This window comes from Stenella coeruleoalba (assembly GCF_951394435.1).
Source record: "Stenella coeruleoalba genome assembly, chromosome: 19".
NCBI lineage: Eukaryota > Metazoa > Chordata > Mammalia > Artiodactyla > Delphinidae > Stenella > Stenella coeruleoalba.
In genome coordinates this window covers 53404171-53430860 of record NC_137165.1, presented here as the reverse complement: position 1 = coordinate 53430860, position 26690 = coordinate 53404171, and the positions used below count along the sequence as shown (strand labels likewise).

The 26690-nt window shown below is 54.0% G+C and overlaps 2 protein-coding genes across 3 annotated transcripts in view; one reads left to right on the top strand and one right to left on the bottom strand.

Annotated features, from left to right (window-relative positions):
- RNF157 (ring finger protein 157) overlaps positions 1 to 3311 on the bottom strand; it is an 80623-nt gene extending 77312 nt beyond the window's left edge. Inside the window, exon 1 of the mRNA XM_079906229.1 lies at positions 2781 to 3311. Within this exon, the coding sequence (XP_079762355.1) occupies positions 2781 to 2868 (88 nt within the window). The 5' untranslated portion in view covers positions 2869 to 3311. The remainder of the gene's footprint in view (positions 1 to 2780) is intronic.
- Positions 3312 to 17130: 13819 nt separating this feature from the next.
- Positions 17131 to 23272, top strand: UBALD2 (UBA like domain containing 2). 2 transcript variants are annotated; one of them, XM_079905567.1, is made up of 3 exons: positions 17131 to 17557; positions 17945 to 18007; positions 21646 to 23272. In XM_079905567.1, the coding sequence occupies exons 1-3, from the start codon at positions 17438 to 17440 to the stop codon at positions 21961 to 21963; spliced, it is 501 nt and encodes a 166-aa protein (XP_079761693.1). In that variant the 5' UTR covers positions 17131 to 17437; the 3' UTR covers positions 21964 to 23272. The 2 variants fall into 2 exon arrangements, with proteins under 2 accessions (XP_079761693.1, XP_079761692.1); XM_079905566.1 differs by having other exon boundaries at positions 21643 to 23272.
- The last annotated feature ends 3418 nt before the right edge of the window (positions 23273 to 26690 follow it).

The window sequence follows — 26690 nt, the reverse complement described above, 5'->3', positions numbered from 1 at the left end:
AGTCACTTGGAGAAAACTGACTCTTCTATTTGCTTTGTTCTACTTTCCGTACTCAAGATAGGGAGACCTCAGAATCAACCCAGTCTGATTTTTCGACAGGGAGACAGGCCTCTGAGTTTTGTCTCAATTCTGATGCAGAATAGCCTCCATTCCACAAACCATCAAGGACAAGTTCAAAATTCAATTCCTTGAAAAAGGCAGAGGCTTTGGTAAGAAGAGCACTAACTTGCTGGGTAACCCTGGCCTTACCAGTTCATTTCTCTGGGCCTCCATTTTCTTACCGGTGAAATGAATGGGTCTGGCGCCAAATTCTCTGCAAGGTTCCTTTGGGTCTAAGATACTATAATCCAGGGACTTCGGTGGTCCAGTGGCTAAGACTCTACATTCCCAATGCAGGGGGCCTGGGTTTGATCCCTGGTCAGGGAACTAGATCCCACATGCCCCAACTAAGCGTTTGCATGCCGCAACTAAAGATACCACATGCGGCAACAAAGATCCCGCACGCGGCAACAAAGATCCCGCACACGGCAAATAAGAGCTGGCACAGCCAAATAAATAAATAAATAAATAAATAAATAAAAATAAAATAAAATACTATAATCCAATAAAGAGTCAGGTAAATCTAAAGATCAGATGAAGGATAGGAGATGCCTCTAGACTACAGCATATTTTCACGTACACAAAGATTTGCTGACTGGGACATGAATGTTCTGACTCCTATTTTCCGTGTTTTAACTTAAACATACATAATTTGGTCCACTTGATACAAAGATTTCTCTCATGCAAAAGCTCTGACTAAAAATGAGTTACCAGAGACCTCCCTGCTGGCGCAGTGGTTAAGAATCCACCTGCCAATGCAGGGGACACAGGTTCGAGCCCTTGTCTGGGAAGATCCCACATGCCGCGCAGCAACTAAGCCCGTGCACCACAACTACTGAGCCTGCGCTCTAGAGACTGCGAGCCACAACTACTGAGCCCGTGGGCCACAACTACTGAAGCCCGTGTGCCTAGAGCCCATGCTCCACAACAAGAGAAGCCACCACAATGAGAAGCCCGCACACTGCAACGAAGAGCAGCCCCCGCTTGCCTCAACTAGAGAAAGCCCGCGCGCAGCAACAAAGACCCAACACAGCCAAAAATAAATAAATAAATAAATAAATTTATTTATTAAAAAAAAAAAGAGTTACCATTAGGTAAAACTTTTAAAAGATTGATAGAGTGGAGAGGATGATTTAAGACTGTAGGTATGGAGGGTGCTGGTTAAGAAAAGTTTTAGTTTGGTCCATTATCCTTTGATTATCACCATCCAAGATTCATACTTGTATTAATATCCTTTGAGGACTAGCCCTCCAGTGATTTACCTTTGCTTATTCCCGTAAGTGAAGGAGGGGTGAATACTCTTCTGAGGCAGCAAATTCTACTGCAAACTCCAAGCCAGCAAAACCTGCTCCATATTCTGAGCAATAAAAGCTAAGTGATTTCAGAAAAGAAACATCCACAATACTTGTGCATATTTTTGTCTACTAAAAAGCAAAATGCATGCTTCCTTTAGCCCTGGTTTCCTATAGTCATAATCAGCTAGAGCTTTATTAAAACACTAATGATGCACAGCTTTATCTTAGACTGTTCTAAAGCAAGCTCTTAAGCATATTCATCTCTGCAAGGATTCACTCTTTGGCACAAATCAGTGAGCAACACAGCTCTGGCAGGCACTCTGCAGGGTGCAGGTTCATTGTCTGGTCCCTACTTTGGGCTGGCACAAACTGGACAGACTGCTGAGAAACCAGCTCATCTCATTACTATGTCTTTATTCTCCTGCTGCAATTCTGACATCTCTCCAAGATCACGAAAATCCTCATCAGGTCCTAAGCCAAAGAGAAGATGATAGCCATGGGTCCCCAGAAGTTTTGAGAAAAGCAAGGAAAAATAAAGAGCAGAGAGTTAGGTCACGTGCCAGCAGTTCAGCATTGGCTGGTGCTCGATCCACTAGTCATCCTCTTTGTGCTGTCAAAATTCTCCTACACTTCCAATATTTATGCTCCAAACCAGAGGCTGGAGACATTCATCTTTTTAATGATTCTGAAAACAAACATAATACTTCTCTACATTTTAAATACCTGTGCCCTGTCCCAGAGCTATCCTCGTTCCAAAAACCAGGCTTGCCGCTACTTTGGCAAAGCGGCAACCCGAGTGACTCTGATACCAGATTCCTTAACATTTCCGTTAAACACCTTCTTTCTTCTGACAGCCTCTTAAAAAGCACCAGTACAGCCAACGCATTTTCGGCCTCCATCCTCCAGCAGGCGACGGGAGCTTTCCCCTGAGAAACCTAATTCAAACCTGTGTCTGTCCCTCCCTCTCCGGAGGCCACCAGGGCCAGCACCTGGCACAGGCGCCTGCTTTGGATGCCAAGCCCGCCTGAACTAACCCTCAGCTCCCGAGGGGAACAGACCACCGGGCGGGAAGGAAGGGATGCAGCGCTGCGGCCAGCGGGAACCCGGCCTGCGCCGCGGACACCCCGCCCCTCGGGAGCCGCATCGCCCCGAGCGCACGTCTCTGTCACAGGACCGACTGCGTGGGGGCCGCTCCCGTCCCCCGGCGGAAGGGCTGCCCACTCCAGCGACCCGGCCAAGGGCCCTAAAGCACCCCTCCAGACCTCCTCCAACACCTCCCACCCTCCGAGATCGCTCTGCAGCGACGTCGGCCTCTGCGTCCCCGGGACCCTCGGAGCCCTCGCGCGGGAGCCCCGCGACCTCCTCCCGGCCCTGGGTCGTGCTCACCGGACTTGGGCGGGTAGCGGTACACGGAGTTGGACGGGATGTCCACCTCCTCCACGCCCGCGTGCTGCCGGCTGGTCAGGGCCCCCATGGCTGCTGCGCCCGCGCCGCCCTCGGCGCCTCACCGCGGCCGCTCGACCCGCGCCCGATGCGGTGGTCGGCTGCCCGCCGCGGACGGCTCCGCCTCGGTGCTGCGGCTCTGGCGGCGAGGAGCCCCCGGCGCGCCGCGCACCATCCTCCGCCGGGCCCCGCGGCGGCGCCTGTGCCGAGGGGGGCTGCGGGCTGGGCCGGGGGCGCCGCCGCCGCCTCAGGCCTGGTGATGTCAGCGGCGGCTCGCGCGCGGGGACCGCGGCGGCCAAGGCCAATGGCGGGGCGGGGCGGGAGCGGCCGCGCCGCGCCGCGCCAGCCAATGGGCAGCGGGACGCGGCGGAGCGGCGGCCGGGCGCGCGGGGCCGACCCGGGGCTCGCGGCCCACCGCGGGCTGAAGGCGCCGAGGATGCGTTGCCCCGCGGAGCCCGCTGACCCCGTCAGGTGACCGCGCGGGAGCCGCCTCCTCGCCGCGCTCCAGGCCGAGGCCGGGAGTTTGGTCACCATTGTCCCCCAACATCCGAAAGGCGCACGCGGCTTCCCGGCCCGGGGGAAGCCTTCTCCAGCCCCACCCATCAGCATCTGCCAAAGCCAGTGGTCAGAAACCCCGCAGAGGGGCGCCCGAGTCTCCCAGCCGGGGCAGTTCGGGTGGGTTCCCGCCCCCAGAGCCTCAGCCCCAAAGGGGCTCCCAGGGGGCGGGGAGATTGGTGAGTGCTGGGGACCTGCTAGGACGAGGTCGCCGTCCCTGTCACTTAGCTCCTTTCGAAGCGCAGAAAGCTATACATGTTCTGTTTATGGGTCCCTTGGGCAGCTCATGTAGTCCTGAAGTTAGGGGACCATCAAGACAAAGGAAGATCAAGACATTCAACCCCGGACTCTGCACCTTCTGGAAACTTTGGAAAGCCCTGCGAGCGAGGAGAGTCGACGCAGTGGGACGCGAGTGGGCCAGGCAGAGCAGGGGCTCCTCTGGATGAGAGCACACACCCAACAGTGGGATGCTTGGACAGGCAGAAGACGTCACTCCAGAGCTTAATTACAGACATTTGTGTTTTAAACCTTTTATTTTTCTTGAGTGCGTCTGGTGTTTTTTTCTGAGAGGGTGGACTGATCAGCAAGAACTTCAACTGCTAGAACGTGATTTCAAGAGCGTCTCTACACACAGTGCAGTTTGGGGCCTCGAGTTCCCTTGATTAGGTTTGCAAAGCCATACCATAGAGTCTCTTTCCTGATTGTCTTTTGTAGTTTTCATCGCCCTTTCTTCAGCTTCAGACCTGGTGACGAAGATACTGACGCCCAGTTGCCTTGGTTTTCTCCAAGGTCCCCAGGAAGGCAGGAACACATCCCTGTCATTTTTTTCGACTGATGGCGAGGAGGGCCTGAGCGACAGGGCAAGTCCCTGGCCCAGAGGAGCGGATGGGCAGCCTCTCCCAAGTACCAGGTCTCCCTAGAGGAGTTCAGAGCCTTCCCCCCGAGCCCTCGACCGTCATCACTAGAAGGCTTTTGGACATACCTTTGGAAGGGACCTCCTGGATACTCCTTTCACCACACATAGGCCCACCTTGTGACTACTGGGTAAAGGGAAAATACAAGTCATCTAGAACCGCCTCAAAGCAGAAGGGCTTCGGCACATCACAGAGTAAAATGTCTTATAATCTTAGACCCTGTTAAGAAGCCTTTGTCCTTCCTGCCCTCAGCATTTGGTAAAGGGGGCACCATCCCCTTAATGGGTTTACCCACGTCTTCAGGTTTCTTTGTCCCAGCCAGAGCCAGGCAGGTTGTGGCTCAATGAGACAGCGCCATCCCGTTGCTTGCAAGGATCTGTTCTTGTCCCTGCCTAGGGTCATGAGACAGAAGAGAAAAGGAGGGAAAATTCTAGCTCAAAGAGACTCTCTGTGAATTGAATTAGAGTCCCACCGTCTACTAATCACATAATGTTACAGTTTTGGAAAAGAAAACCTCTACCGGTGCTCAGGGTGCAAGCGAGATAGGCAAACCCTTGGAAGAGCCGCCACTGCATTCCTCCCAGGTCCTTCCTTGGTGCCTCTTGACTCCCTTGCCAGAGATCTGGGCCAAGGAGAGGCCCTGAGGGAGAAGATGGCACAGACAAGAGGAAAAATCCAGAAATGACTCCCATGAAGAGAGCCATAAAAATACTTTTAACTCGAACAAATGATCTGAGGAGGGGTGGCGCAGAGCGCATAGGGAAATTACATGCAAATACCATGCGTCCTTTGGGCGAATAGCCTCAAGGCGTCCTATCCATTTCCACGCTGTGGATGCAGCCCAGCGGAGAGCCCTGCGTTTAAAGGTCTCAGGGGTTTCCTCTAAGCATCCGAGGAAGGCAGGGAGGTAAAAGCTACGTGTTTTATCAGGTCTTCGCCCTTCTTCTCAACCTTGGGTCCAAGGGAGAAAGGAGAAGGCTGTGGGGAGGGGAACAGAGGGATGAGTAATTTCTAGGTCAGCTAGTCCCCTTGAGCTTTTAATTTTGTTCATTTTGGCTGTCCCGGTTTCAGCTCAGATGTGCATTTTCCACCTTTGTAACACATCCATTCATTTGGAAGATTTGCACAGATTCCTGTATCAGGAGGGAGAGAGAGCCTGCAGGTGAAGAGCTGAGGGACGCTGCCCTGTATGTAGCACAGCGCTCCTAAGGCAGCAGAGCAGGGAATACCTTGGGAACCTGAAGGAGCTAAGACAGGCCCCTTCTTGGCTGTTGGCTTGGCCCTTCTGCCTGGGCCAGGGGGGACAGGAAGGTTAGAGCCCCGGCTGTTCTGAGTATCCAAAAGATGGGCCCAGTCACAACACACAGCCCCTGATCTTAAGCTCATGGCTTAAATGGATTAAAGCTAAAAGCACAAGCAGGGAATTTCACATCCTGCTTCAGATCAGTGTGCTAGGCTGACGCTGACAGAGGGGCCTGAGCCTAAGTGTTTTGAGACCCAGCAAACGGTTCCTCTGACGACCTAAGGCTCTCTGTTGAGGAAAATAACCTTGCCCATTAGGCAATCAGCAATCGGCCTTTCACATTTCGCTTCTTGCCAAGGGTGAATTCTTCATTGTTAATTTCCTGCTCAGCTGTGTGACCCTAACAAAGGAGAACTGTTCAGACTACAGTTGGGTTTGTAACTTCTTAATCTACTTTTCAAGTTAAGATTGAAATGAAAGACAGTGTTTACACTGGTGTGGCTTTGGGTGGGGTGAGGTGCCTGGGGTGGGACCTTGAAGTTGGCACTCGTTGTTAGTGTCACGCAGGTGCCTCACCCTGGCTGCAGCCCTGCTGCCCAGGCATCTGGCATTTGGAGAAATGGAAGACCTGGGACATTAATCCCATGCAAGGATTCCTTTAAAGAAATTAGGAGAGTTCGTTCTATTTTGCTTTACTTTAGTCCCAGGTTGTTTCTATCAAACACTAGAGCCCGTAAAGCTCGTTTCTGTACATTCGCTTCTCCCTTCACTTCCCTGCCCTTCTTCTGGTTTTGAGCTCAGCCCCATCTGGGGCCACACATGCTGTGTGATAAAATCAGCATGAAAGAAGGCGCCACTAACATTTCAGCCCAGTTTGGATCCGCTGCCCCCTCTGCTCTTCCTGGGGAAACACTCAGGCAGGCAAAAAGCCCAGCATCTGTCTCCTGCTACCCAGAGAAACCAGAATGTGGAAGAGGCAGCATGGTGACAGCCTCCACACCTCTATGCTCAACTGCGGTTACTTAGAAAATCGAAGGGAGAAACTGAGAACAAATTCTCTTCCTTCTCCCAGGGTTTCTTGACAACACGAGTCCTGGCTGGAGCATCAGATCTGAAAGAAGTCGGAAGACCGTCTAGTCCAGGCTCCCTCACCTGACCGATGAGGCAGCTACAGCCTGGGGAGGGGAAGGGACTTTCTCAAGGCCAGGCCAGTGGAAGCCTGGCTCAGAACCCAGGGATCCCAGGCTTCGTGCACTGGGCCTCGCTGTGGGAAACCCGTATTGCTGGTTTGGTTTCTTTCTTTGCAAGGTAGGTTGACTTCTAGAGCTGGTATAAGAGGACAAATCAACTCAAGGAATAAGTTCAGAAATCCAACACAAACACGTGTCCACCTGTTGTGATACCAGTGCCCACACACAATAAGCCACCTGCCGTGGAAGTTATCCAATCCTGAGCCCCAGCTGGCGAAAGGAAGCCACAGAACTTCTCTCAGCTGGAGTCTCCCTACACACTCCCTCTACTCCCCTGAAATTGGAGCTGAGGTCAGATCAGTCATTCATCTCCTCCCAGGCACGGGAACCTAAGGGCAGATGAGGAAAGGGGGTGAGACCCACCACCGAGGGTTAGATCAGATTCTTAGCAAGCAGGTTAAAAGTGTCACATACACACTCACGGTGCATCCCTGCTAAAGTCTGAGCACTGGCCAATTCCGTGACTCCGTTTACAAAGACACATTTATTCCTGAGCTAATTGCTTCTCCATTTAGGTGACACCTACTATCTTCATCAGGGACACTTCAAAGATCATGTGTTGAGCCTGTCAGAGTAACAAACGGAGATACCACTTACTGTTGTGGTTCTGCTGGAAGCCTCAGATCTCTTTCATGTACCATGAGGTGTATATTTATTATATTGCTTCATCATGTACTGTTACCTTTTATAGTCCAAGATGCTATCTGTGTATAAAAAGAGGCCTAGCAATTTCATCAGCTTCCTCTCTGCTTTTCCTGCATCTTGGCCCTCTTTCCTCTCATACATTCTAAAAATCACTCTTTGCTTAACTTTCCTGATACACACCTGTCATCATGTTACTGCCCGTATACCTTTAGTGGCTCCCTATTACCCTACACAAGACAGATATTTTATCCCCGAGCCCTTTTCTCCCTCTATGTCCCAATAAACCCCGCTCGTACCCTGAAAACAGCTGTCATTCCGGCTCATGTGTTTGCTCATAAAAAACCTGGTTTGTGTCACACCTGTGTGCTGAGGTCAATCCCACTTAGCTGAAATCTGACCTTTTCCATGAAGCCGCCTCTGAGAACCGTGGCCCACAGTTGGCTCTTCTTTTCTCAGAAGTCTTATTGTGTGAATAAATTTCTGTATACCTCACTTGATATGTACTTATATGCAGGATGTCCCCAGCTTCCAAAGGCAAAAGGCATATCAGGCTCTGGAGCCAATCAGAACAAGGTCCTAAGCCCAGTTCTTATATTACTATCTGTGCGTCTCGGGAAATTTCCTCATTCTCTCTGAGCCTCAGTTTCCTCCTCTATAAATGAACATGAGAACAGCAAAGAGCTGTCTGAACATTCAGTTGGACAAGCTATGTAAAGCCCTAGCACAGTTCCTGGCACACAGCAGGGGCTCAATAAATGCTAACGTTTTTTTAATTTAAAAAATCGTTAGTACCTATAAGAGAAAAGAATCTGAAAAAGAATAGATATATATAACTGAATCACTGTGCTGTACACTTGGAACTAACACAACATTGTAAATCAACTAAACTTCAATAATAAAAATATTGTTATGAAGCAATTGGATTCCAGAAGATAATTGTTTTTTATTTATTTTTCAGCTGTACTGGGTCTTTGTTGCTGTGCGCGGGCTTTCTCAAGTTGTGGCAAACAGGGGCTACTCGTCGTTGCAGTGCGCGGGCTTCTCATTGTGGTGGCTTCTCTTGTTGCGGAACACGGGCCCTAGGCGTGCGGGCTTCAGTAGTTGTGGCACGTGGGCTCAGCAGTTGTGGCTCGCGGGCTCTAGAGCTCAGGCTCAGTAGTTGTGGCACACGGGCTTAGTTGCTCCATGGCATGTGGGATCTTCCCGGACCAGGGCTCGAATCCGTGTCCCCTGCATTGGCAGGTGGATTCCTAACCACTGCGCCACCAGGGAAGCTCCCGAAAGATAACTTTTTAAAGTCAGGGGTCCAGGATTTCTGAGCCAGGATGTGCATTCAAGACCCTGCCTTTGGGAATTCCCTGGCGGTCCAGTGGTTAAGACTCCACACTTCTACTGCAGGGGGCCCAGTTTCAATCCCTAGTCAGGGAATTAAGATCCTGCAAACCACACGGCCAAAACATAAAAAAAAAGCCAAACCCGTGCCTTCATGGTGCAGATGATAGAACTACAATAGAGGGAGGCAGAGCCCAGGGCTTGGATCCCCTGAGACACCCCCTTTCTGCGCCATTGGAACCCAAACTGCCAGGAACACATCTCCGCCATCACGCCTGTGGGCTCCTGAATGGCCAGATAAAAAGCCAGCCTGCACCCCTTCCTTCTTCCCAACGCACGGCAGCCCCAGTGTCTGCACTGGAAGTGAATGTCACCCTCAAAGGCCCTCTAGATAGGCCATCTGTGGACTGGGCTGTGTATCTGTGAGCCACCATTGTTAACTTTTCATTTATGTGTCATCTGCTAACTAGAGAGAAAGCCCATTGGGCTGGGGCCTGCTCTCCAGAGCTGATTGTTCGGAATTTTGCCAGCCAAGTTGTGAAACGGCCAGTAGCTTGAAACTGGCCATAATGGGACTATTTAAACCACAGAAAGCATCAAATGCTGCCAATCAGGGCTTCCCCCACTCCCCAGAGCCAGTTTGCCAGCACACCCCTGGCCTTAGGTTTCTTCAAATCCCCCAGAAGGACTGGCCACATCGTTTCCCGTATGGGTAAGAGTCATTAAATAAATGACTAGTTAAATACTTACAAAGAATAATCGACTTTGAACAATGACTCCATCCAAGCACTTTTGAATGCGTTAGCTCATGTAATCTTCAGAACAACCCCTAGAGGTAAGTAGGACTATTGTTCCCATTTCCCAGATGAGGAAACTGAAGCTCACTCCACCAGGGAGCAGGAAACTGCCTGAGCCTAAAGCCCCAGGTCTTCCCCACGGATCGCTCGTCCTACCAGCCTCCGTGGGGAAAACCTGTCCCTGTGCCAGGCCTGCTGGTCACTGAGCCAGCAGAGTAGTTCTCTCTGTAGTGGCACCAGTGAAAAAGGGCGACTCGTGGGGACTTCTCTCCACCTCACCTTCACCTTGTCTCTCTAACTTTAATCTGCCTTCCTTACCCCACTTCCTTCTACCTCATCTCCGCCTCTGAATTAGGACCATTTTTCAACAAGGCCTTTGACCCCCGTCTCCTCTTGTCTATGGAAGTCTTTCTTGGCCTTAAACTTCTCTCCTATAGACACTTCGGTGAACCCTGTGCTTTGTAACTGCCTTCAGGTCTGGACAGACATCCTGTGTCCTTGCACAATCCCATCTGATGACTGGGCTTAGTACACACCGCAGGCAGTAGGACAGCTCTGGCCTGGCAGCTCCCCAAGGGCAGGTCACAGGATTTTCTCTGCCTGCTCCCAGGGTCCAAGGCTTGATGGGCATGGATCTTGTTGGTGACAAGGCGTGTTCTGGTGGTTTCCCAATTCTGTTGTGTACAACCCAGTGCTCTCATTCTCATAGAGACTTCCTTCCTCTTTATGTGGAACACTGCCTTGTGTTTATTAACAGCACCCTGCTTGCTCCAAAGAGCGGTGTGGGCTCTTGGGGTCAGGAAATAGCACGCATCCATCATTTGACCCGAGGTGCCCTGTGTTCCTGACAGGAGGGCACCTGTCACTGCCAAACTTGCAAAAAAAAAAAAATGACCAGGGGCTTTATTTTAAACAAATGCTTCTCCTCCAGGACTTGCCTTCCCTTTTTTTCCCCCCAAATGTACGCTGGCTTCCTGTGTTTCTGAAATTTTCCAAAACCTCAAGCAGCATCTCACTGGAAACTACAGACCTCTCCAATATTTCTCTCCGTTCTGCTGAGTCCTGGTCCATTTATATCCCCTCTATGACTCTGGGATTTAGAGATAAGCAGGTGAAAATAGGTTCGTCCTTACTGCCCAACAGGCTGGGACCTGTGGAAGAGCCGCATGTAGGTGGTTTAGACACCAGTCCCTGGATCTCTACTTCTGGGTGTGCGGAAGATCGACTTCGCTTTTCCCTGGAAGTCAGGAGAGGCTATGTGATTCTTCTGGACGATGAACCATGAGCAGAGGTGTATTACTTCTGGGCTAAAGCGTTTACTTGCCGACATTCAACCCTCCAAGCCTCTCATTGCCAAGTTCTAGCTGGTGCACAGGAACAGATAGGAAACGCTTTAGGCTTTGTGGTTCATACTGCAACTCCTCAGCTCTGCTGTAGCACGAAAGCACTCATAGATGATACATAAACAAATAAATAGAGCTGTGTTCCAATAAAACTTTATTTACAAAAACAGGAGGCAGCCCGAGAGCTGCAGTTTGCCAATTCGGAGCTACAAGGCAGTGGAAGCTCCTACAGGCTGGATCATCATATCACTGCCCAGAGGGCAGTCTTTTCTTGAGAGTCACCGAACTGCAGCGAACTTTGCATGAGTGAGAAGTAAGACTGTAGGATTGTAGTTACCTCAGCATAGCTTAGCCTTACCTGGCCAATTTACGGAGTCTCTGCACCAACTTGAGGAAGCATGCACCGTTTTTTGTGGACAAAGGAAGTGATACTCAGCCCCCTCCTCCTCCCCCGCTGCCCAGGGCAGGTCCACTCCAACCCATGCCTCTCCAAGCTTAGTGTCTCCCCCACCCCACTCCCCAACAGAAGCCCTCACGGGTCTTGCTATTAACTTGCTTTCAAGGTAACTCTGTACTTTAGTTTAGACCGTTTCCACTTCCAAAAATTCCCTTCCGTCTCCTTTCTATCTACCCAAATCCTTCCCAACTCAGATCTCCCTCCTCCAAGGAGTCTTCTTGGACAATCTTCTTTGATTGATCCTATGATTAGAGTCACTGTCTGAGGTCATGAAAATGAGAAAAAGAGAAAAAGAAAGGCAGCCCTTGTTGCGAGTGATCCATATTGCTCAGGGGGTTCGCTGAGCTCACCCAGCAGAGTTCGAGGAGAGAGAGACTGGGCCCTGGAAAAGGTGAGTCACTTAATCAATGGGATCAATGTCTCAGACCCACAATCGCCTTTGTCTGGAGATACCTGCACATAGGATTAAATGACCAAGAAAAGCAAGGGAGGGGCTTCCCTGGTGGTGCAGTGGTTAAGAGTCCACCTCCCAATGGAGGGGACATGGGTTCGAGCCCTGGTCCGGGAAGATCCCACATGCCGCAGAGCAACTAAGCCCGTGCACCACAACTACTGAGCCTGCACTCTAGAGCCCGTGAGCCACAACTACTAAGCCTGTGTGCCACAACTACTGAAGCCCGCGCACCTAGAGCCTGAGCTCCACAACAAGAGAAGCCACCTCAATGAGAAGCCCGCGCACCGCAACAAAGAGTAGCCCCCGCTCGCCGCAACTAGAGAAAGCCCGCGCGCAGCAACGAAGACCCAGCACAGCCATAAATAAATAAATAAATAAATTTGTAAAAAAAGAAAAAGCGAGGGAGGGAATGCTTAATGCAGATTTGAGGATTATGTGTCTGGGGAGAAAAGGAATATGCATTTGGGGAGAGTCATGCAATGGTTTTCAAAGGTACTAGTCTTGTACTTCAGTTCTATGTTGGGTATGTGGGTGTTTGTTTATTATTCTTCAAACTGTGCATAGGTTATAGACAGACTTGGTATATGATATAGTTCTCAAAAAAAGAAAAGAAAAGAAAAGAAAAGGTGTGTCAAGTTGGAAGGCTGTCTCAAACCTTGAAGTCAGTGGCTGCCACAGCAACGGGCCTCCTGTGTTTTGGACTCACGGATGGGGCTAGAGAGGCCCACTTCCAGGCTGATCAATTCCTGTCCCATAGAGAGAAAGTGGCAGGTGCCTGAGTCCAAGCAAACAATTGAGGCCCCCAGAGAAGGAAGACCCTCCTAAGAAGGCTGTCTCCTGCCCTCCCTTCCTGTCCCCCTCGGCAAAGACCCTCCTCTGACATCCCTTCGAAAGTGTTGCCAGAGACTTACCTACCATAAGACACACCTGGCAACGGGAGGTGGGGCTGCCTTATCAGGGGGCTGGCAGGTACAGGACAGAGAGTACAGGCCTCAGTGCTCCTTCTGGGAACTGCCATTAACTGTGCTGGGATTGGTATGGCCTTTGTCCCTTGTGGACATGTGACATTTGGTGAAAACGAAATCTGGTATAAAGCAGTATAAACTCACATCACCTGAGGACTGGCTTTGACCTTTCCACTACTTCCAATAATACAGACAAGCTTTTGTGTCTTTTCAGTACCACTGAGAGAGAAGATAAGGGGCATTCCAGGGGGTGGACAGGGCTAGAAAGTAGATTGTGATATTTAAGAGCTCTGGGAGCAAACACATGTACCTGCGTTCAGATCTCAGCTCCACCCTGAGCTATCTGAGTGACTTGGGGCAAGTCACTTACCCTCTCTGACCCTGCTTTTCTTTGTTAGTTGGGGATATGCACAGTCCCCACCTCCCTGGGTTGCTGTATTAAACAAGATAATCCAAATAAAGAATGGCGCAGAGCTGGGTTCAGAGTACATTCTCAACAGACATAATGTTTTGTCATTCAGACAAAATCTCAGTGATCACGGAGGACTGGGATTTGCCTGGAGTAGAAGTACTCCTGCACTAAGCCCCCATCTTCTTTAAGGAAAAAGACTAGGAAAAAAACCCGAATGCTTCAAAAGCGGCAAAAAAAAAAAAAAAAAAAAAGTGGCAAAGTTTACCTTGCCCATGATATAGTAGAAATAGCATAAATTTGCCCTGGCAAGTAGTTGTAAAAAAAATAGGTTGTGTTAAACAAACAAGGGCTGGCGATAGTGCTCGAAGTCCACGAAAGGAGAAGGGAGCCATCTCACCTCCAGGAGTGCCTGGGTCCACCCTAACCCAGCTGCCCCGCAGACCTTGGTGCTGCTTGTCTGCATCTGGTCTCTTTACCTGGCACTTCATCCTCTCCCATCCTCCCTCTCCTTCTCTCAGCATCTTTCTGCTTCTCCTGGCCACCTCGTCCTTTTGTCTTGGCAGCGAAACAAGAAATGAGAATTTGAAGAGGGAGAAAAGGAGGGAGGGAAGGAAGGGACGGGAGAAAATGAGAGATCTAATCCCATTGCTACCATAAATCAAGCAGGGGCTGTGTGGCTTTGAGTAGGTTCCTCACCCTCTCTGAGCCTCAAGACTATTAGAAGTTTCAAATCAGAGAAGATGTGCAGAGGTGTACAAAGTTTCACGGGGAGCCTGCATGTGGTGGGCCTTGGGTACCAAGAGTCCCCAAGTTCCCTCTCTGTTTTTTGTTTTCGTTTTAATTTTTTGGCTGTGCCACAAAGCATGTGGGATCTCAGTCCCACGCCCCCTGCTTTGGAAGCACGGAGTCCTAACCACTGGACCGCCAGGGAAGTCCCTCCCTCTCTCAGCTTTGTTGGATCTGTTTGGGTTGAGGAGTAAGAGGTAGAAAGGAAGAAAAAAGGAATAGGAACGGAATGCACTGCAGAGATGGAGGTTGGGAATGTCAGTTCCCCACCCCTCCCCCATGATTGCCCAAGACAGCTGGTGCCTCCTTTTCCCCATCTGGGGCTCACTACTTTTCAAGCGTCTGCTGTGCAAGTCCCAGTGCCCTTGATGGCTGTTGTTTGTGAGCCCCACTGAGGTGACACTGCAGCATTAAGGAAGGTAGTATGGTGTAATGGTTAACCGCAAGGTTCTGGAACTACACTGGGCCAACGCTTCACTCCAGCACTTATTACTGTGACCTTGGGTAAGCTCCTCCCCTCTTCTGGGCCATAACCGCTTTGCTTGTGAAATGGAATTCTGGATTGTGTGAGTTAACAGACAGTAAACGCTTCAGAAGGTGCTGGCTCACACGAAGTGCTTGGTAAATGGCAGCTGTTTGTGATGCTCCAGCTACTTATTGTTGCCTGTCTCTGTACCAACTCAGTGACTTGCATTCACAGCATCCTTGTTATCCGGGCCCAGAGGAAATACTGGCTGAGGTTGTTTCTCTTAGTTGTTGTGACATGGCCCGTTCTGTAGCCTAGATCACTGATGTAACAAGGATTTTGTTCCTTCCAAGGCTACTACTGGGTTTTACTCGTTATTAAGGGGCATGTTTTCATTGTTCTGTGTTACCTGATGCACACTGTCCTCTCAGATGAAAATAATAATACCTTCAGTTAATAATACCTCACACTTGGGGAGCTGCTTTCCTCCCAGCAGCTCAAAGCCCTCTACAAACAGGACCTCATTCATTCTCCCTGCGCTCCCAGGACCAGGGTACTCCTGTTTCCCAGTCCTAGAAGGGGAAGCCCTACCCTCATACATCACTGAAGAGATTCTCAGAAGCCAAAGTACTGATTAAGTATTTCCACTACTCATGGCCACAACTCAGAGGCAGAACTCTGTTGCTCTCTCTGCCCAGGGTGACTTTATGCCCCCAGCAGATAACCAGAGTGGCTTAGGGCTTTGTCTTCCATGCCTATGCCAGGTGCCTACAGCTGTGCCCTGCAAATGGTAAACTAAAGAAAGCTTTGGAATAAACCACACTGATATCCAAGAAAAAAAATAGGTTTGGCAATTTTGGTGTTTTCAGGACCTTTGTCTTCCTTGAGAACTTCTTAAATAAGACCTAAGGGCTCCTGCAGCCTGACGCCTCTGCCCAGTTAGATCCTACTACTCATGGCCCTGACATGCTTGACAACTGTATGTACTTGTGAAAACTGGAGCCCCACAGTGACAGTACTTCCTTGTTCTGGGCTGCTCGTGGGCCAGGCCCCTTGGCAATGGCAGCTGCTGGATACTCACTTTTTTTTTTTTTTTTTTTTTGCGGTACGCGGGCCTCTCACTGTTGCAGCCTCTCCCGTTGCGGAGCACAGGCTCCGGACGCGCAGGCTCAGCGGCCATGGCTCACGGGCCCAGCCACCCTGCGGCATGTGGGATCCTCCCGGACCGGGGCACGAACCCGCGTCCCCTGCATCGGCAGGCAGACTCTCAACCACTGTGCCACCAGGGAAGCCCTGGATACTCACTTTTGATTTCACCTTGCAATTACTGGAAGGGAAGGGCTGCAAGCTGTACTTGACTCTCTAGTCACACTCCAGTTCTCAGCCCGTGAGCGCTTGGGGGTGGCCAAGTGCAATTACGGGAAGAGAAATGGGTCTTTTGGCCTCGGCAAAAAGCTGACTCCTGCCCGTTCAAAACAAACAAGAAACAAACAAACAAAAAGACTAACTAAATGGGACAAACTCATTATAGTGCCTGAGGCTGTTTTTCATCAGAACATAAACACTGGGTGTAACTTTTTCCTATTTATATTCTGTTTTTTTACATGGTTAAGTTTTCTTAGATGGAGAGTTAAATCCACTTTAGGCAAAGTCAAAATAGAACTTGCTTGCTTTCTTCTTAGCCTCCCGTTCTGAAGACTCTTAACTAATTATTATATACTCTTCGACTGGTATTTCAGATCCAGAACTTACTAAGTTTTTTAGAAACAGAAATTCTAACAGTGAATTCCTAGCAATGTTTACCTTCCTAAACTCTCTGGCCTTTCTTCTGTATGCTTAAACTCCTAGTTCTTTCCCCACCCGCACAAATCCCAAGCACAAACCTTGAAGGTTAAATCCTAATCCAGAAGATGGAAGCTCAGTGCATATAAATAAACTTTGTTTTTAAATGTCAAGGGTTGAGAGCCGGTACATGTATAGAAACAAATTAAAGTTTCAGTTAGGCCAATCAATTTAAGGAAAAACAGTTTTTTAGCTTGGAATATTAGTGTCTGAGAAAGTCTCGTTTCCCCCTTGCAATTGTATTTATAGTGTACATTAACAGTAGTTTTCGTCTTCAGAGAGCCAAGTTTTTGTCCTAAAAACGTAGGGAAAGACTGTTGGGCTCTTGGGGTGGGTAGCGGCTGGAAGGAGGCATGAAGTGGGTACGTTACATTTCAATAAAAAGCTTAAAAAAAAAAAGTAGAGCAGCTTGAAAGTTTTAAAAAAAATAAACAATTTTGAGAGTTGAGCAGCTGCAAAGTCTCTGTCTGTTTTCTATTTTGATCATTCTGTTTCTCGAGATGACCACATCTTTCAGAGGAAGTGAGTCAAAGCCACTCTGTCTTGCTTTTCCAGCTGAGCATGTTCAGTTTCAATGAAGTAATGAATGAACTTGGCTGCACCACCCCCAAGCCTACAACAGCAAACAGAGGGGCCTCGGCCAATCAGCAGGCACTCAAGGTTTTCAAGTTGAGTTCAAACAGGTCCAAGGGAGACCAATCAGCGAGCGCGGCTCCTCCCCAGACGCCGGGCCGTGGCCAATCATGAGCCAGGACGAGCCAAAACACAGCGTCCGGCCAATACCGGGGAGCCCCACGGCGCCGACGTCCGCCAATGGGCGCGGCCAGGCAGAAAGAGAAACAGTGCGGGCCCGCAGGCCGCAGGATTCGAATCGAACGTCTGCCAGGGAGCCGGGCGCCGGCCGAGCGGCGCGGGCCAATCAGCGGCGGCGGCTCGCGGCCCCCGAACGTTGGGACACCCGGCCCCGCCCCGCACTGTTGTTTGTGGTGTCGGCCGGCCGCGCGAGCGGGACCACAACACTCGCCCGGCGGGCGGCGGGGCGGGCGAGGGTCCGGAGGCCGCGGGCGGCGGCGAGCGCGAGCCGAGGGCGGCCGGCCTCCCGCGGCCGCCGATCCCGGGAGGGGGCGCCGGCCGGAGCCATGTCGGTGAACATGGATGAGTTGCGGCACCAGGTCATGATCAACCAGTTCGTGCTGGCCGCAGGCTGCGCGGCCGACCAGGCGAAGCAGCTGCTGCAGGCGGCCCACTGGCAGTTCGAGGTGCGTGCGGGCCGAGCTAGCGAGTGCCCCCGGCCGGCCCCGCTCCCCGGCCGCCGGCACTGGGGCAGAGGCGCAGGCCGGGGCGCCCGGCCGCGCGCCACGGAAGGGGGTGGGGGGAGGGAAGCTCTATTTATATCGCCCCGTCAGGCGCTCAGTGACCTCGTGGTCTCGCGTGGGGCGCGGGGCCCTGCCGCCCTGTACCTCCGCGCGCGGCCCGGGGACGTCCCCTCGAGCGACGCGGGCCGGCTGTCCGAGGGGTCGGGCCCGGCGGCCCGAGCGCGGCGCCGCGGACACTGCGGATGAGCCCGGCCGGTGGGGCAGGGCCGGCCGGTGGGCTTCCTGCCCCGTCCCCGTTAACCGCCGCCCTGCCGCTATGTTTGTCCGCAGACCGCCCTGAGCACGTTTTTCCAAGAAACCAACATTCCCAACAGCCACCACCACCACCAGATGGTAAGTGTGGCCGGGCTCCGGCGGGAGGGCCGGCGGGCTGGAGGGTCAGCTTCGCCGCGGCCGCAGCCCACCCGGGCGGCCGAGGGCGCGGGCCGGGGGCCGCTGTCAGGCGCCGACGGTGACAGCCATGTTGCCGGGGAGCGCCGAGCCGCGATGTAAACAAAGAGCCAAAATGTCTTCCAGGAAAGAGCGGCTCCCGGGGCCGGCTGGCTCGCCCAAGTTTGCAGTCAGGCCTCCTGGGCTGCTGTAGTTCGACCTGAGGCCTTGTGCTCGGCGCTCCCCCTGGGCCAGGGGCTAGGAGGGCGGCGAGGGTGGCCGGCGGAGTAGCCGGCTGGCAGGGAGTGGGGAGCGGGGCTCGGACGACAACTAGACGTCGGGGGAACCCGGGCCGAGTGAAGGGCCCCGAGGGGACTGAGACCTGGAATGTCTGTCTATATGGAGCACCCGTCTTGCTGTTGGAGTGGCAGCCCCCCATGCAGACAACCCAGCTCTGCAGAGAACAGGAAAGGGATAAATCCACCCTGGCCTGGGAGCTGGGCTCCCCCCAGAGAGTTATGTTCACTCTTTCCTGTTCATGGAAAAAGACCTACCCTGAGCGTGGAAGACTTACAGATTTTTGACAAGATAAACCAAGAATGCGTTTAATCTCAGTAGGTGAAGATACATAAAACACAGGAAACAGAAGTGGTTCAGGCCTGGATTTGCTTTCGTCTCTTTTCCAAGCTGGCCCCAGGCCTGGGCCTTTGCCCTCCTGCCCTGCTTTCCACAGGCATAGGACATCCCTTTCACTTTAGAGGATTGAATGCCTTCTCTACCTCTCTAGTTACCTATTAGCCCTGCTGGTGGGGGGAGGGCCTCAAGATAGGGATTGTAAAACATGATTCCCCAGGAGATCTGTTATGGCTTCTGGAGTACATTTTTGGCATTTTGGTGTCCTTGCCCGTGGCTCCCTTCTCAGAGCTGCTGCCTTGCCTGGAGAAGCTGCAAATGGTTCCTCTGCTGTGTCTTGTCTTTGGCGCTCTGTATTCATCTAGTTGCAAAGGACAAGTAGAGGGGGTCTGTTTTGACCCTTTTAACCAGCTTTTCTCTTGGAATAGCCCATGCTATTTGTATAAATCAAAAAACAAAACTGCATCGGAATATGATGAGAATTATGCTGGCTGCAGGGCTGTGGCAGTTGAGGCTGGGCTCTTGGTAAACCCAAGAGGGGTTCATCTCCAGGGGACCCTCCCCTGTACCGGACCGTGGGAAGCTCGGGTGTGAGCCTGGAGCTTGCCTCTGTCTTGCCTCCGTCTCCTCCTAAAGGGGCCTTGAGGTTTGCTCCACCAACTGTGGTCGTTTCAAAAGGCCCAGGCTTCCAGCACAGCCACTCTGTGCTGCCCTGAACAGAGGGGCTCGCCCCCGAGAGCTGGGACTGATGGTCCTTTTAGGTTCTGTTGCTCCTTCCCTGCAAATCCTGAGGGACTGTCATCTTTTTGAAGCTTCCCTCAAGGGCTGTGGCTGGTTTTTTAATAGACATTATGATCAGTGTATCCATGAGAATGCCATCCCTGCCCTCAAGGAGTTGGTAATTTTTTTTAGAGATAATATAAATCAAAGGAAAATGTTAGATTAAAAATACCAGAAGTGACCCAGGCCAAGAGCTGCTGATAAATGGTTGTCCCATAGATGACTGTACCTACACAGTCGGAGGCATCTTCCTAGATAAGGGAGGGCTCCTGGGTTAGATGGGGAAGGGCCGGGAAGAGGAGGAAGACACTGGATGCGAAGCAGTAGGACGTTAGCGGGGTGCAGTGGACGCTGGGTGTGCTTGAGAGCTGGAAAGTTCCATCCACAGCTATTAGAAGCAGAGCTGGAGGGACTTCTACAGGACCTAGTCCGAACCCCTGGTTTTATAGAAGTAGAGAGAAACTCCAGAGAGGTTAAGGGACTTGCCCGAGCTCACACAGGCAGGTGGGCACAGGCCTGCCCCGGATCCAGGCCGCTGCCGCTGTCGGGGGCCGGGGGCAGGGTGGCTGCCGAGGAGACAGGCTCCACTGGCTCGGTGAACTGGGGAAGTCGGTCACGATGCTGTGATGCAATTGGCCTGTCCCCCCCAACCCCCCATTCATTGTTTCCTGCTGCCGAGAAGTCAGCCCTGGGGGGGGGGGGGGGGCGGGGGCGGGGAGGAGTGAAGGGAGGAGGGAAATGGTCTGGGTGGGGCCAGGCCGGGTCCTGTGGCCTCCCTGGAGAGGACGCTGGTTGGAGCGCCCCAGCTGCCGATGTGGAGCCGGCCCAGTTCATCAGAGGGGGTTTGCCCCCCTCCCGTGGGCCTGTCCTCCTTCTGGGCTGGGGTTTAATTGCAGAGCTGTGGAAGCTCCCGGGACAGAGCCCTGGGAGCAAGGTGAGGAGCCCTAGAATCGTGCTCCCTGAGCCCTCTGCCTGGGGGAGGGGCCGGTGTTGCTAAAATTAGGAGAAATTCAAAGAAGGGCTCCCGTGGCTTCCTGGGAAAGGGAGAAGCTGCTGCGGGGTCAGAACTGGCTTTGGGCAGGCCTTGTTCTCTGCCGCCTGTTCCCTGCACCCTGGTGAAGTGCTCGGGGGGGTGGCACCCCCATGCCCCCCACGCTACAGGGCTGGGAGGCCTGCGGTCCCCGCTGTTTGCAGGGAGGCTGCCAGTTACCGCCCAGCAGCCCAGCCCCTGCCCTTCCTGGCTGGGGTCCCTGCTCAGGGTAGTGGCAGAAGACAGCAGATGCTGGGATGTTTGCAGCTGCCCTCACAAAGCGGGCTGAGAGGGGCTGAGCGGACCGAGACACTGGCAGCATCTGGCCAAGGGCAGCCTGCTGGGAGACGCCGGTTTTTGTCCTCGGGGAGCCCAGGCATGAAGTTGCACTTGACTCTTAAGTGCAGAGTGGGGCTGGGTAGAGGTTAAGAGCTTGGGCCCGCAGACCTGGGAGCCCCGGGATTCGGGCTTCTCAACTTGTGCCCTGCAGCGGTGTGTTTTTGGTCCAGTGACCTGAGCTCTGGGCCTCAGTTTCCTCATCTGTAACCGAGAAGACCATCAGAATGACCTAGCACCCTGGTGAGGAGTGAGAGCGCGCAGGCTGAGGCCCCGAGGCCCGCTGGCTGGCGCTGTGGATGTGGAACGGACCCAAGCACCTAGCAAGTGCAGCCTCCCCGGGGTTGGCATAGGAGGGAGATCCTGGATCTGGCCGCCTTCCCTTGGCTAACAACCTCGGAACGTCTGAGGGCGGATTATTGAGGAGCCAGCTGGTTTCTCACCCAGGGTGAGGCACTCAGCAGCGGTGTCCTGGGCTGCCTCCCTTGTCCTGGCTTCAATCTGACACCCTAGCTTCTGCCGGAATTAACCATCTACTTCTGACACTCAGAGCGTCATTCCCAAACATCAGGAAACACTCTTTGGTTTTGACAAAAATTGTAGGAGTCCGCCCCCGGTTTTCTGTTTTTATTGGCTCAGGGTGCAAGGAGTGCTTTTGTCCTGCTGAAACCGCTTATGGACTGAAAAACGGGGAGGAAGGAGGGCCCAGTGTGGGTGAGCCCCGTGGGAAGGCTCTATAGACCCGCAGACAGTGGCCTGGGATCGGGGCGGTGGGTGGGGGCGGTGCAGGCAGCCCTTGCAACCCCAGTGTTCTCCCCAGCAGATGTGCACCCCGAGCAACACACCTGCCACGCCGCCCAACTTTCCCGACGCGCTGGCCATGTTCTCCAAGCTTCGCGCCTCCGAGGGCCTGCAGAACAACAACGGCCCCATGACCGCGGTGGCCTGCTCCCCCCCGGCAAGCTTCAGCCCCTTCTGGGCCTCGTCCCCGCCCAGCCACCAGGCCGCCTGGATCCCACCCTCCTCCCCCACGGCCCACAGCTTCCACCATCTCCACCACCCGCAGCCCACGTGGCCGCCCGGAGCACAGCAGGGGGGCACCCAGCAGAAAGCCGTGGCTGCGATGGATGGCCAGAGATGAGACTGGATGCCGCCGGGCGCTGGGCTGGAGCTGGGGGCAGTCCAGGGTCGTGGGGACACAGGAGGGCCGGGGCGGGGTGGGGGGAGCTGGGGCGGGCGGGGTTTCCTGAAGATCGCACTGGAAGATTTTATAAGAGAATTTTTGTGGGTAGAGGGGACAGTAAACTTCCTGAGCCACTTGGGTCTTTCAGGAGTTTTCAGGCAAGTTTTTTTTCTCTTTTTAATATATAACTATAATATATATATGAATATATAAAAGTAACTAATGTGTGTGAGAACGGGGCTGGCTGACGGGTGTTGGGTCAGTGGGGAAGGGCCAGAGAAGCCTCCCCTTGGGCCAGCACCCCGTCCTCCACCCCGGTCCCGGGCGCAGGTGCTTGGAAGCCAGGTGGTGTGATCCTGCAGTCATGAGGTGTCTGCCGGCTGCCTCCTCTCAAAGGCCACACCTTCTGGAATCAGGAGAAGGACCACCACCTCTCCACTCCACGTGATGGCGGCAGGAGGGGTGCGCCGGCTGGGTGAAGGTGTGGGCCCTCTTCGCCGTCCTGAGGCTCTCCCCACCCCCAGCCAGTGGCTCTCCAGCTCTTGTCGCCTCTCCCGGTGTCACCCCTGTCTCCATCTAGGTGTGCAGGGCTTGTGCGGGACTTTAAGAGCCAACTGGGGTCAGAGGCCCGGGCTCGGCCAGTGGGCTTGACCCCCGTAGCTGCCCTGCCTCTTCCACCGTGCAGCCCAGCCGCGGACAACAGAGTGGAGAGCTTGCCTTTGGATTTAGTTCCCAAATCAGTCATCTCACCAGGGTGAAATTTTAATTTAAAACTTAAAAGAGACTTTTCTAACTTGCCTGGTTTGCGGTGCCTTTCTTTACCTTGGTGTGGAGAGCGTGCTCCTTGGGCAGAGGGGTGGTGAGGCTCTCGGCTGTGCTGTGGTTGGGGGACCAGCTCCATTGCCACGTGGCGGGTCTGGACGCTCTGATAAGGGGCATCCTGGCCAGGGGGCCACGCGACAGGCTGGATCCGGTTGTGCGTAGGGAGGAGAGGAAGGACAGGTCCTGGCTTGGTTACGGTAACCCTCTCCCTTGGCTCTCGCCACCGTGCAGCCCACCGCAGGCTAGGCCTTAGCCCTGGAGCCCCTGTCTTTGCCTGCAGTGGGGGAGCTGCCTCCCCGCCTGGGGGCCCAATGGCAGCCCCACGCTTCTGCTTGTTCCCCCAGGCGCTTGCCGCTGGACCTGTCTCTGCTGTCCCTGCCCTCAGCCTCCTTTGGGGTAACCTGTCCCCATGTGCATGTTGTGTGGCCCTGTCCCAAAGGTCAACCGAGGCGATCAGGGAGCCACAGAGACTGGGTGGGTCCCCAAGAGAACTGGCTTCCTTTCCCTTCCCCCCTTCGCTCGGCCTTCAGGCGCTGGAATGGAAGCAGCAATGATGGCAGCTGGGCTCTTCTCAGACTCCAGCGCAGGTGGCCAGGTGCGTGAGGAGCTTGTCCGCCCAATTGGAGGAGTGGGTGGCTGGCCCCAGGGTTGGGATTCCTCCTGAGCCCCCTGCCCCCCGCAAAAAACAAACCCCTTTAACATGTGTGAGTGGGCTCGTTCCCTCCCTCTCTCAGCAGCCCGGGCACTGCTGTCGATCAGGACTGCGGGGCCTGGAGGTTCAGGCCCAACGTGCAGTGACACTTGGGAAGGGCCCCACCTGGCAAGCCAGCCCGTGCTGCTCCTGGGCCTCGTGTGTCTTCACAAGGTCACCTGTGGGGCCGCCCCTGCAGGGGTGGAGAACTGGGGACGCAGCTGTCCTTGGTCCCTCTGCATGTGATCATGTACTTTGAAGCTGGGTTTGTCGTTTCAGTTTTGTTTCCTCCTTGGAAATCTGTGAGACTCCTCCCACCCGCACCCCTCATTCTGCCCACCTGTGCTTTCCCAGGCTGGAAGGGGAAGGCCCCTCGTGGGCACGTGGGCGGTCAGTGCTGGGCGGCCTGGGTGAGCGTAGGCAGGCGGGTCCAGGTGCGGGGAGGCAGGGGTGGCCTGGGCTGCTTGGGGAATGTCACCCCTCATCCTTTCCGGGGCATCGGGGAGGCCTGGCTGCCGCTCCTCCCTTCCAAGCTGGTGAGTTTGGATTCTAGAGCAGGGACACTGAGCCAGTGACCTGACATTTCTCAGGCAGGAGCAGAGGAGGCCTGGGCCTGGCCCTGCCGCCCCTTGCAGAGAAAAGGGTGTGGGGGTGTGGGCGGTGCCAACTGGGACCCCAGCGTTCAACAGTGAACGGGATCTCAGCAGATGGGGAGAGATGGGGGATGCCCCTTCCCGCAGGGAGCGCCTGCCCCACCCATGACACCCCAGCCAACTCCACCCTCCTGTGCCCACAGGGGGATGAGGGAGAAACCCTTTTCTCGGTTACTTCCTGCTACACTTTCCTGTGTGACTCTGTCATCCCTCAATTCACACCCTGAAGCAGCCCTCTTACTGGGCCCAGACATCCCTTTCCCATGTCAGAGGGGACTGGGGGTGGTGGGGGGGAGGGAGGGAACCCCACCTTGGAAGAGGGAGCTGCTGAGAACAGATCTGAAGGCAGAAAACTGCTTCCATGACTGCAGAGGCCTCCGTCCGGGTGCGGGGCAGCACTCCCTTGTCCCTGGGGCTTTGATTGGGGACGCGCTTGTCCCTTACAGTTGACTTGGGGGACAGCAGTGAGCCCTCTGGCCTGTTTGGGGTGACACTGAAGCAGGGCAAGGGCCAGGCCTCAAGACCCCCTGGCAAATGCCAGGCACACTTCTGCTCTATCTTCCTGGGGAGGGGTGGGGAAGGGAGGGGAATAGGGACACGACCTAGCCCTGGCGGCCCCTGGGTCTGCGCCCCTCCTGCGTCTGCGGCAGCCACTCAAGGGTAAGCCACAGAGGACAGCAAACGGGAACCTTCCCAGGTGCTGGTGGCACTGCTCCCCCCCGGGATGTGCCAGGAGGCTCCCTGCCAGCAGCAGGAGGGCTGCCACCCTTACCTTTGCTCCAAGATACACAAGGTACAGCTCGTACACAAGGAACAGCTCAAGCACAGACATGAAGCTCCCAACCTCACCAGAGTGCCCTGGCCAGCCTCCCCAGATGGAAGGCAGTGCCAGTGCCAGAGAAGCCCACAGCACCGGGTCCAGCTGGGGTCAGGAGAGGGCAGACCGCTTGCAGGCCCGCCAGTCCCCGGAGCCTGGGGTCTGGCCTGTGCTGCCTCTTCCTGGCCCTGGGTCCAACACTCAGCCCTCTCGAAGCCCTGGCACCCTCAGAGAACAGCTCAACCTGTTTGGGGGCCATGGCCTAATGGTCAGGCTGCAAGAGGTCTGCCATCCGACCTGCAGCGGCCCTTGCCTCTCACTCCACCTTCATGAGCCAGGACCAGAGAAGCTGCAAGGCCCCAAGCTTTTTCCTAAACATTTATTTATAGCTCTGCTCAGCCTGGCCCCGGGGTGGGCTCCTCGAGCCCCTCCCCAGGAGGCGTGTCCATATGCATCTCCAGCCCCGCTGGCAGGTTTGTCATCTCACTGGGCAGGTGAGCTGTATTCGGCTGGGAGAGGCGCCCCTCGGTGGAGACGGGTCTGTCTTTCCGTTGAAGAGAAGAATGTGCGAGACAGCAGGGAGCAGACCTGGCTCTGTCTTGCTCCCACGCCCGCCAGCGGCCCAGCCCAGCTAGCGCGAAGCCCAGGGAAGTCGAGAGCAGCCCCAGTAGCCAGGCCGAGCTAGGGCATCATGCTGAGGAGGGGTGGGGGGGGTGGCAAGCCCTCATACGAGCCCCTAAGTCACACTCCTTTATAATCTGAGTTAAAAATAAATAAGCTTTCACCAGGGGCTGAGAGCCTGCCTCTTTGGTAACGTTCCCTCTTAATACACGGACTCTTTAGGCAATATTGACACAAATAGGTGCAGGAATTTTCCCTAACACTACCCTCCCTCTTGCTGCTGCGTCCACACGTTTTAAGTGCCCTTGGAGTAGACGGTGGAGTGCTGGGGAGAAAAAAGCTAAGTACCCCCAAGAAATCAACTCGGAACCAAGAGCCACAGACCTGTGCTGTCGGTCCACTGCTGAATCCTCCATCCCAGGCTCTTACCCTTTGTCACCAGCGCTGGCTCTGGGGCCAGATGGCTTGGCTTTGAACTCCAGCTCTGCTGCTTCCTAGCTGTGTGACCTTGTGCAAATACTTTAACCTCTCTGTGCCTCGGCTTTCTCAGCTGTAGGTGGGACCAACAGTGGTCCGGGCCTCTTAATGCATGAGGATGAAGACTGGTTTGTAGGTGGAAAGCTCCTCAGCAGTGCCTGGCCGGTCAGGAACCCTCAACAGAGGCGAGGCAACATGACCACCACTTATTCTGTTTCCGCTTCCTCCAGGCACCCACTGAATGCTGGAACTGGAAGGGGGGTGTAGCTGGGGCTCTTAACCTGGGCAGGGGGTGGGGGTGGTCCTTGAACCTCCGGAAGTAGCTGCAAAGCATTGTGGGTGCGTAGCTTTTGATGGGAAGAAAGTCAGCACCTTTCTTAGACTCTCAAGGGGGAGCCTAACTGAGCAGCCCTAATCCAGCACCCTTTTATCGACAGATGAGGAAACTGGTCAAGAGAAGGGGGAGAGGTGCTCAGAGTCACCTGGAAGTGATCCAGCCTCCTAGCTCCAGGCCACTGTCCCTCTCTGGCCCCATGTGTAGCCAAACCCCAAGGGAACCCTTAGCCCTCTGGCTTTCAGGCAGGATTTAGCCCCTCTGGGAAGA

Bases quoted from the DNA above. Each gene is read 5' to 3' on its own strand.
- UBALD2 (XM_079905566.1), top strand. From the start codon at position 17,438: ATGTCGGTGAACATGGATGAGTTGCGGCACCAGGTCATGATCAACCAG. The intron at 17,558-17,944 runs GTGCGTGCGGGC...GTTTGTCCGCAG, and splicing joins CGGCCCACTGGCAGTTCGAG to ACCGCCCTGAGCACGTTTTT. The intron at 18,008-21,642 runs GTAAGTGTGGCC...TGTTCTCCCCAG, and splicing joins GCCACCACCACCACCAGATG to CAGATGTGCACCCCGAGCAA.